Source organism: Micropterus dolomieu, linkage group LG01, assembly GCF_021292245.1.
Source record: "Micropterus dolomieu isolate WLL.071019.BEF.003 ecotype Adirondacks linkage group LG01, ASM2129224v1, whole genome shotgun sequence".
NCBI classification, from domain to species: Eukaryota; Metazoa; Chordata; class Actinopteri; order Centrarchiformes; family Centrarchidae; genus Micropterus; species Micropterus dolomieu.
In genome coordinates, this window is record NC_060150.1 from 12,337,495 (window position 1) to 12,348,536 (window position 11,042).

Here is an 11,042-nt window from a genome sequence, read left to right on the forward strand (position 1 = left end):
GCTCGAAAAATCATTAGCATTACTACCCAATTTTGTCCATATGTCCTCAGATAGCTAGCATTATGCTACACTTACTTTGCTTAGCACTGTCCGGCTGTCGAGAAGTCCCCTGTGTTTCCGTCTGGTTCGCGTCCTTTAAAAACTCCAAACACCGACCACACGTAGAGCAAAACCGTGTTAAGCTGCTCATGTGTTTACCACAAAACGGGCAACACATCCCTCGGTCGCAGTCCATGTTCGGTCACCAAAAACTTAAATTCCTATATGCTTCATATTCACGCCATATTCTCCACATTGAAAACACGAATTAACCGCGCTCACTCGTCACTTCCGGTATGTGGTACATTCCCTTTCCGTGAGGGATCGATCGTTTGTAAATTTGTTTCGGGACGGGTAAAAGTGTTTTGCGTCTTGCTAATTTGTTTTCTAAAATGTTAATTTGTTTTGTCCTTGGTAAAAATGTTTTGCCCTTGGTAAAAGTGTTTCGCCCATGTAATTGTGTTTTATGGTAGGGTAAAAATGTTTTCCAAAATGTAACTTTGTCTCAAGCTTTGCAAAAGTGTTTCAGTCTTTGTAATGTTGATTTGCACTTCCCGGCCACCGTAGGTATCAGCTGTTATCAATCATACAGTGGATGGTCTTGTTACGCACTGCACACGATAACTCATGTTTTATGGTGTGCTTACTTTAACGCGGGGGTGTGGTGGGTGCCTTCGCCAATGCATTGGTAAAACGGCCGTCAGTAAAATGCATGTTGCAGACTGTATATAAGACGGTGGCAGGTGAAAGTGCGACGCGTTTTCTGTCATCTCAGAAAGCAATCATGTGCTGAACACCACAAAAAGGGAGATTGTTATGGACTAGGAGATCCAGGAAGACAGCACACCCCTTTGCCACATCTCTCATGGTTCCTTCTACTTGGTGAATAAATCTCAGCAGAGGCTTTTGTAGTGATCAGCCAGTGTGGATTTGTTCATTTTATATCAAATAAATTTGGAGATCCCAAATTCTTTTTCTCTCCCTGAGAGAAAGAGGAGGGGGGTTGAGATATCAAACCCTCAACAGACAGCTGCAGTACCCCAAAGGAGGGGGTGAAAGGTTTGATCCGCTCCCAAGTGCTGCTTGGGTAGTTTCATCCATAAAACCTACCACCTCCGGTGAATTTGAGATAACAGATTCTATGCATGACTGTTAAGATGACAATACTAACATTACCCAGAGACTAACTGACCCCCGCAGCCATAAACTAAATAACCTCTAAACACTCCCAAGACCAAAAGGGCAGTGTAACAGAGTTCCTCTTTAATTACCTCACATCAAAGGATATTCTCATCTTCACACCCAGATGTGAATTGGTGAGAAACTCCAGACGCTGGAGAAAGGACACTGCCCACATTCCTTTGTGGGGACAAATGAATACTGTCTCCTCATAACGTGCCTATTAACTTGTTTAATTAAATAATCTTTGTTACTTAGCAGGTCTCTCCACTCCATTTGAGTAGTTATATTACCATGTTGTTGTTGAAAAGAAGAATCCATAAAGAAAGTTAATTTGCAGTGTTTTAATCTTCCTCAATACTCACTGATTTTCCTTTTATTTAGGTTATATTAATGCCATGCTTCAACACCATTTTATATAGTTTCTTGTTAATGTTGTGAACAAACAGTGTGGATTTGTGCATTTTATAATCCAAATTCCTTCTCTCTCCCTGGGAGAAAGAGGAGGGGGTTTAAGATATCAACCCTCAACAGATGGCTGAAGAGACCCCAAAGGAGGAGGTGAAGGGTTTGCTTTCCCTAAGTGCTGTTTCTGGGAAGTTCGATCGTAAAACTGGCCACCTTTGGCAGCAGCCAAAACAAGGTTCGGTGCTTGACTGTTAAAATGACAAAGAAACACTAACCAGCCTATCAGAACTCTTTTTTAAGAGAGGGCAGAAAACCCTAAACTGCCCCCCACACACGTAACCATGGCAACTGACCTCCCTCTTTGTTTAATTATCTCATATCAAAGGATATTCTCCTCTCACCGCCAGGCGTGAGAAACTCCAGGACACCAGAGGACAGCCCTGAATTTCTTTGTATAAACAAGGAGTACTGTCTCCTCAAAACTTGTTTAATTAAATAATCTTTAAATTACTTAACTAGGTCTCTCCACTCCATTTGAGTAGTTATGTTACCATGTTGTTATTTGTTGTTGAAAAGAATCTAAATAAGTTAATTTTGCAGTATTTGCAGCAAGGATCCCTGACATTTATTCCTTTTTTGTTGTAACCAGTGCTTTGTTCCCAACACTTTCTGACACTTCCTTTAGAAATAATATGATAAAGAAATGTCATCCTATACTACTCAATCAAGTTTCCAGCTCGAATTTAATGTTAAATAACAAAATTTCCCAGCTCCTGAGCAAATGATTGTGTTGAAAGAATAATTAAAGCTATCGTCATGGAACCAGAGCTCAACTGGACAAAATAAGTATTACATGCCATCGTTCTGAAATGCCGTTTAATGTATAAATGTCACTCTGTATTTACCTGTTCATAATCTGATGTCATTCGTGTATCTTGCTTATATTCTCTAAGTAAGAATGTGTAACCACCAATATGATCCAGGAAGCTAGTTAAGTTCCTCTCATCTGATGTGATTCCTATGAAATGCTAACCTTTTAAGGTTTAACTACTGACAATTTTTTTCCTTTTTATCAAATGCTTAAAGCTAAGAATGGTATAACCATTTGACAATTAAGGTTTGATTGCGGGAAGATATTTGATTACAATATGCACAAATAGATTTTTGAATAGACATATCAAAAGTTAAAAAAGACGTGTCTCAGGAAACCGGAAACAAGCCCTCCCTCAGGGGAACAAAGGACTGCCCTCTGGGAACCACGCCCCAACAAACAAAAGCAGCTCGCTCTCTTGTTCTCTTGCTCCTCTTGTCCTTGCCCTCTTCACCTGCACTTCGGCACGCGCTCAGCGTGCTCCCTCTCCCGGGAGCACCCTAAGAAGTTCGACCCGGCGCAGCGAAGGCTCTTTGTTCGTTTCAAGCCACACACGTGAAGCGCCGTGACCTCGGTTTTTCCCTCGTTCCCAGCAACCTACTTGCTTTTTATTTTATTAATTTTTGTTTGTTAAAAGTTATTAGACCGTTAAGTTACACTAGTTTAATTCAAGAACGACCAAGTTCTTTTTAAGCTTTATTCGTCGAGCTAACTTACACTGCTCCCACTGAAGCCTGACCCAGTCACGTGGGCCCGCCAGCAGTAACAAAGGACGACCAAACCTCTAACCCGAGCCAGGGTTGTAAAGGTCCCCACTGCAAGTTTCTTCAATAAGCCGACCAAGACGGACCTCCAGAGCAATTCCCTGGCAGAGAAAGCGACGGTTTTAAGCCGTCCTAACCGAGAACGCACAGAACTCCGCCAGCGTGAGGCCGCCGACCAGCAACTTGGCTGGGAGAAACGACAAACAGTAAGACCAAACCAAGGCATTCTGTGATCAGTGATGTCCAATAGTTTGTTAATAGATTATCTTTAACTCTTAAAACTCCTAGCTTGCGTTCATTAGCTGCCCGTATGAGTCAAATTCTCCCCACAATAGAACCCCACATTCTCATTGTTTATTTCTTTGATGTATATTTAAAGTTATGTTAGCTGACTGCTACTGTATTGCATCAAGGCTAGGATCAACAAATAGCTCCAAATTTGCTTTGTACAGTTACATCCTTTCTTGCAGGCTAAATCAACACTTTCTCATAATACCGGTGGTACACAGGAAAGTAATGTGGATCGAGTATGCTGGTGATGTAATGTAGAAAGACATGACGTTACATATTATATATTGCACCGGATTACGTTAGCAACTGATCGGCGTTAGCTGATGAGCTAATGTGACTCTCCTTGATTCCAGCCTGTCTGATGTTCACTGTTTTCACAGGTCTTCTGATGCTGTTTGTCCTGACAAGCTTCATCACATAAACCTTCATTGTTTTTCATCCTTATGGAGAGTTAATGTTGGAGTCTGTGTTTTGCTGGGAGCCGGTTTTATGGTGTGAGTTGACTGCGTTTCGTTTGCCGCATTGTTGAGGCTCAAGAGCGCGCACAGGGCTACATCCCGACCCGGTGTCCTCACATTAAAAGCAGAATAGTGGCTGTTCCAAGCAACAGAGAAAACAGGCGTGTGCTTCATTTCTAAGTGAGGTTATAGCACGTTGACAATAAGGCAGTGAACTTTTGATTTATTAATAAGTGACTTCATTGAAAAACTACATATAGCCCCTTTAATCAGGTTCTGAATTTTAAACATATCTATTTTTAATCAGTATAAGTTGTATGCTTGCCCTTGCTCAATGTTGCAATACAATTATAATCACTGCATTTAAACACTGAATTTATTTCTTCACCAATGCAGTGATTGAATTGGTAGAGAGCTAAGGGATGTGGCTGAAGTACTATTTGGCTCTAGGGCTTTTCAGGATAGGTGTTCAGTTGACGACAGTTAGAAGCTAGGTGAATCACTTTAACTGCAGCTTAAACAGTCCCCAGTTATACCTAATTGGGTAATACTCATGGGCCTGGAGGATCACACCCTTAAAACAGAGAGCTAGACCAGTACATCCTGGACATGAGTAACGCAGCATCTAACAGGGTATATGATTGTTATATAAATAGCTTATATCTGAAATTCTGATATCAGTATCAGCCTTAATTTCCACTATAGAGAGCAAGTCCCTCCCTTCCCGTGGGACCTTATTTTGGGTACCTTATTTGTACGGTAGCAGAGGGAGAATTGCTGCTGGTTCCTGGAAGACCAGAGCAAGAAATTCAGCTGATTTTATCATTATCACAGCAATATCACTGGTTGCCACTTATTGAACACATGCAACAATTGTGGCTGATATTTCCACATCCTGTGTTTTCCACAGTCCATGGGACGGTGGACAGTGAGTTTTGGAAAAGAAGAAGATTAATCAACAGAAGATGTGCAGCTGGTTTTTCTACAGTCAGAGCAAGCAGTGCTGGTGGATTTTCACGACACATTGGAATATTTGAACATTTCATAGGCAGGCCCATGAGAGAAACGGCAGCTTCAGTCTAGGGAAGAATTGCTGATGCATTTCCCAGGACCAAAGCAAGAATTGCGGATCTTTTCCCACAAATAGAGAAGATACCGATACTAACCCAGAGCAAGGTCCACTTAAAGCTCTGGGATTTTGGGTCTTTCCAGCTCCTAAAACACTCCACAGGTATGTTTCAGCTGGTTTTTCCAGGCCCAGACGAAGAATGGCACCTGTGTGTTCCAAAGCACAAGAAAGGATTTAAAGTTTCTTTGGCGGGGTATCAGCAGGATTTGTAGCTATGTTTCCTATATTCAGGCCCACCACTGCTAAACATGCAACTCTTTTAGGAGAAGGAAACGCTGGAACTGATCTCCAAGGAGGCATCAAGGGGATATTTACTCAAAATTTACCATCCAACCTCTGCATCAACAGTGTAATTTATTTTTCCACTAGATTAATCTCAGGTTTCTATATAAAGATAGCGGCAGCCACTCCACAGGCTTTGACTGGTACTCTACTCAAAATGAAGTCAGCCGCCTCAACCAAACAGTAAACTGTACTATAACTGGTGAAATATCTCCATCTACTGGACATTTGGTGTACACATTCATTCAGTGCTCACACAAAAGGAAAAGAAGCCTTTATGTTAGCTGCACTGATTTAATGGTATGCAAACAATTTTATTTTATGATCATTTAAATCATGAATTTAAAAGTTAAATCCTTATCTGAAAGTAAGAAGTAAAAAGTCTAATAGGAGTAGAAGAGCAAAGTAGCATCAACTACTCCAAAATGTACAGTATTTAAGTCACTAATTAGAAAAGTTAATATTTAAAGTTATATTCGTGTTTCATCAACATTTAACTAGGTTGGAGCAAATTTGTAAGGAAGAAAAGACTGACACTGTTGTTGCTGTCTTTTCAGATTTTGATTGTGTTGAATTAATTTTTTCAGTTTTGAACTTGAAATCCAAATTTTTTGTTTATTTTATATATATATATATAAAGTAATTAAGCCAATATGTCAATATTACACTTTCTATAAGAGATGCTCCTCCAGAGACATTTGCTCAACCAACTGAACTACCAAACAACCTGCTAGTAAGGACACAATTTCATCCTTTGTTGCTTATGGAGATAAATATACATGACTGGCAGCAGTTTACAAAAAAAACATCTGGTCTACTATATCCTCCTGTCTCCACTCTAAGCGATCACATGACACATTGGTAAAGTATGCTAAAAGCTGTAAAAACCCTTCACTTTGGAAGGACACAGATCCTTAACTAAGCATTTTTTTTTAGCAAACACCACATACAACTTTGAAAGATCAACATCTTTTCTGCAACTCAAATGGAGTCTGTAGCTGCACATAGCTCTTAAAGTTGAGTATGTTGGAAGAAAGTTGAGCCTCTACTCCCAATGAAACCCATTCATTTTTTTCATTTACCATTACACATATCAGCAATGAACGTAATAGCATAAATCTCCTGAACAGGATGTACATTTTGAAGCTGGAAAATATATATAAGTTGTTATATATAATAATAAAGAGTGAAGACAACTAAACTAGAAGCTGAAATGAACTTGCAAAACACTGCAGGAAATGCAAAAGACTTTAATTCAATTGCATAAAAGAGCTGAAATTCACAAAAACTTGGAAAACATTAGAGAAAATGCAGAAGAGCTGAAATGAAATGCATAATAAAGTATTAAGAAGCTCAATGGCGTTGCAATTCACTGAATAAGAACTTGGAAGTTTTAACAGAGCTCTCCCACTAATTATCTAACATGAACATAACATTACCATAAACATCTTTATCTTTTACTCAGGAAGGAAATGTGGGCAGGACAGAATACCACATTTAGATTATTTTTTAGGCAAGTGTTGAGCACTAAGTGACACATTGATCTGTATATGTGTCTTTGAGAGCAAGGTTTTCCACTTGGCCACTAACTTGCAACACCAATACTACTGAGAAGTTTTAAAAATGTCCCCATTTCATTTTATTAACTCAAAGTACAATTGAGCATATTTATATTTTTTGGCAAAATTGCTTAATATGAGCTATAACATTGGAGTTAACACAATTTGTGTTACATTTTCCCAGCAAATTGTTTTTTAAATTATTATTTTACAAATTACACAAAAACTGCGAGAAAGAAATGCAATAATGAGAGTGTCACATGTGGCCCAACACAACATTTGTATTTTATATTTAGCATGAGTTGAGAGACAATTAATATCAGAATAAGCATATCAAACAATGCATGAAATGGAGTAATACATGTGCCACACCAGTGGCACATAAGCGATGTATTGTAATGTAAAGTGCAAAATTAAAAAAGGATATTACAATTATGAAATATATCTTATAACAAATGCACATCTTGAGTATCTTCTTCAGTCTTTAAAAAACAGGCCACATTACCCAACACAAATAAATTGGTGCAGTGATGAGCAAAGTTGCATTACACAAGAAAACATAACAACGAAGGCAAAAACCAACTAGGATTGTGATCTGATACACAACCGTTCATCTCAGTTAAATCATTTGTGACACAATTCAACTAAAGCTTGAGGGTGAATTTCCTGTTATTTAAAGTTAGAGTGAGATATCATCAGCAACGAAATGAAAGACATTAAATGTGTGTACGTACACACAAGTACCAGTAGAAATAAGAAGTACCCAGCTGGACTATTAGAACAATACATGCAAGCTGGATTACTTGCACAGAAACGGGATAACTGAGGATTCTGATCTGTACTTGATGAAAAGTGGCGATAGTACAGTATGATACTACATAAATACTCCATTAGCTACAAAAAAATATATTTTTAAAATGTATTTTGCTTAAATAAAAGTGACATCATTTTAATTTTCTAGTCAGCCGGGAGCCAATTTACAATACCCCATATGTAGCGGTACTTAGTTTCCACCGATGGATAGGTCTACTTTGTTACATAAACCAAATCCAGGTTTCTTACTCAGTGAACTTTCAGATAAACAAAAACAAACAACCGAGAAAAAAAAAAATACAAAAGATAATAATCATCATCCCCAAACAAGTGTGTCCAAGATTCGGAACAAAATGGAGGAAACAATAAGCTCAATTTAGGATGGATGGAAACTTAATATTTAAGATTAACAAAGATTAGCTTAACCAACACATTATCTTAAAGCTAAGTGTAGGTCTCAGGTCTTTACTGAAATTAAATGAAATATATGAGAACTGAAATGAGAAAAGATAAGAACAACGCAGCACTGTCGAAAATACTATATCATTTTTGAAGTGATTAAAATGCCATGAATTTTGCCAGCAAAAGATGACTCTATTGCTTCTTTTCTTCTCTGGTTGCAGCCATGTTTGATGCTAGTTAGCTAATGCTAAGGTCTCAAGTTTAACGGCCAGTCCAGCAGCCACAATCCCTTCAATGTCGAGGGTACACCTGATATTCTGGCTGTTATAAGAGAAAAATACCAGAATATGCAGAATTATCTATTACTTTAGATAACAAATTAAAAGATAAATGTGGATACTGTTATTTTATAACACTAGCATAAGTAAACTAGTGGAAACATTGCTTTTTGGTACGTCTCTCTTACTTCTTTTCCTCTTCTTTGCTTTTCCTTCATGCTCCTGTCCTTGTATTCTTACAACATGCGAATCCTGTCAGACAAAGTGAGAAAGGGAAGAGAGCAAAATTATATTCTAGTAAAATAAATGAGCAGTTTCTATAAAGGTACAGTATTCACTTCAGTTAAGTAGTCTTATAACTATTGCTACATTATGGAGGATAATTTTACAGGAATTTAAATAAAGAGAAAAAGGTACTAGTATTATTTCATTCATCATTCATTAAGGATAATCAGGCCGCAATTAAATGTCTCTATGTTGTGTTTATTTATGGTACTTTTACCTTTAAAATCTTCCTGTGTTCTGTTGTTCATCACATTAGCAATAATGGCAAACTTTAGCGTTAAATGTCCACCCTGTTACTGTTTTGCACAGTAACACTAAGTAATAGGGTGGATGTAAGAGGTCTACGTAGATGAATAAATGTTTGGAGCATGTATTGGTATATATTATTTTATTATGCATTTATTTGTCAAATATTAAAATATAAGTTTAAAATATTTGCATGTATTTGTCACGAGTGGGGGTATGAGTTGCCTTTCTTTAATAATTAAAGGCATTGTTGTTCACTGGTGTGATGTCCACCCATGTGTTATTTTATATTAAATTTATAAATATAAAAGTTATAAATGGGGCCAAATTCAAATGTTATTCTAATTGTTCTAAAGTCTATGTTTTGAAATTACATTATGACTTAGAATAAAACATGTCCTTTTTGAGATAATGCTTGTTTATTAATAGTTTCTTAAAATACATATGCTGGGTAGGGTGAGGGACATTTTCGCACTTAGAAAATGTAAATGAAATGTAAAATATTACAATAACTGTGCATTAAAAACAAGTTATTATAGAAATGAAAATGGCTTGTAACAGGGGGGACGTTTGGCCAATACTATGTGCGAAAAATCTATCAAAATTATTACAGCATTATGTCATGAGCTAGACCAGTTTGGAATAACTAGTTTAACAAGCCATACTTCAGATAAAATGATAGAAAGTTTTGCATTTTGTAATAGAACGTTATAATGCTAAAATGGCAGCGAATAGTTCCTCCATAGTACATTACCTTTAGCATTCGTAAAAGATAAGTTAAAGATAATGTTGTGGAGTTTGGTGTGTCTTTGAACGGATAAGTAGTGTAAGAAATGTTGTTAATGAGATAACTGAAAGCCAGCATACAAATACTGGTTTCTGTCTGCCAGAAACTATAATGGGAATCATCTTTTAAAGAGGTGGTATTATGGTTTTTCCCTCTCCTTTATTGAGTTATATATCTTTTTTGTGCATGTAATAGGTTTGCAAAGTGAAAAAGCCCAAAGTCCACCACAAAGGAAGTTTCCATCTCCCACAGAAAACACTGCTCTGAACTGCCTGAAAACAGCTTGTTTGTAGTACAGCCTTTACTTCCCTTTCTTGTGACATCACAATGAAAATAGTGCCATAATGCTCGCTGAGCGACTAGTCCGACATGCCCTCAGCCTATGACTGCAGCACACCTCTCCTCTCCCTTCCAAACACTAGCTACCCTCCAAGCAGTCAATGGACATAAAGTTGTTACTGTGACATAGAGACAGAGCTCAGTTAAAACTTTATGGATGAAAGATACTTTTGTTACAGATTAATAACTCACCACTCTGAAACTCATGCTCCAGTTCAAATTGCCAAGCTGGTCCGCAACATGTAGCCTACAGCTGAAGTGAAACTGTTTACCGTCTTTTCGCTGACCCGCCTTTCTCTGCTTCTTCTTCTTCTTCTTCTACTGGCTTTCCGGCAGACTAGATGCCTTACGGCATATTGCTGCCACCCACAGTTCAGTCTCGGTATCGCTTTATAGCACCTTCATTCTCAGAGGGCTAATCCTGTTGCAGATATAAAATCCATGACTGCTTCCACTATCCTTGATTGGTTCTCATGAGGATTCAAAATATCTCTCAATGTCACTGCTTGTAATCCATCTCCTGATACCTCAGAATAAAGTTGTTCTCTTTGCCTTTTTGTCACGGCTGTCGCTGTCACCCTTGTGTTTCCTCTTTTCCCTGTCTCACCTCTACCAAGTAGGCTGTGTCCCTGGGGAATGAAGACCCGCCTACTTCCTGGTTTCTGGGGTGCTGACATCTGTACCGCCCATTGGTTCCTCTGTTTTCCACTCAACCAATGGCTCATCACCACGTTAATTACCTCCGGCTCATAAGGAGAGTCCAGCTGTTGCTCCAGGCAGCTTGTCACCGCCTGTTGACTTGTGTGCCGCTGGTATTGACTGCATAGCCTGTCTGTTGTACTTTGTGTGTAGTGGAACTATCCACCTTCAGTGCCTATTAGCTGTACATTGTGTTTAGGTAAACATTTGCAT

The 11,042-nt window shown here is 38.3% G+C and overlaps 1 protein-coding gene across 1 annotated transcript in view; it reads right to left on the bottom strand.

Moving 5' to 3' along the window:
- Positions 1-6,655: 6,655 nt before the first annotated feature.
- The window catches only part of LOC123975929 (prostaglandin F2 receptor negative regulator-like), an 18,749-nt gene continuing 14,362 nt past the window's right edge, over positions 6,656-11,042 (bottom strand). Inside the window, exons 5-6 of the mRNA XM_046057701.1 lie at positions 8,662-8,725; positions 6,656-8,516 (exon numbers count right to left, since the gene is read on the bottom strand). Of these exons, the coding sequence (XP_045913657.1) occupies positions 8,688-8,725 (38 nt within the window). The 3' untranslated portion in view covers positions 6,656-8,516; positions 8,662-8,687. The remainder of the gene's footprint in view (positions 8,517-8,661; positions 8,726-11,042) is intronic.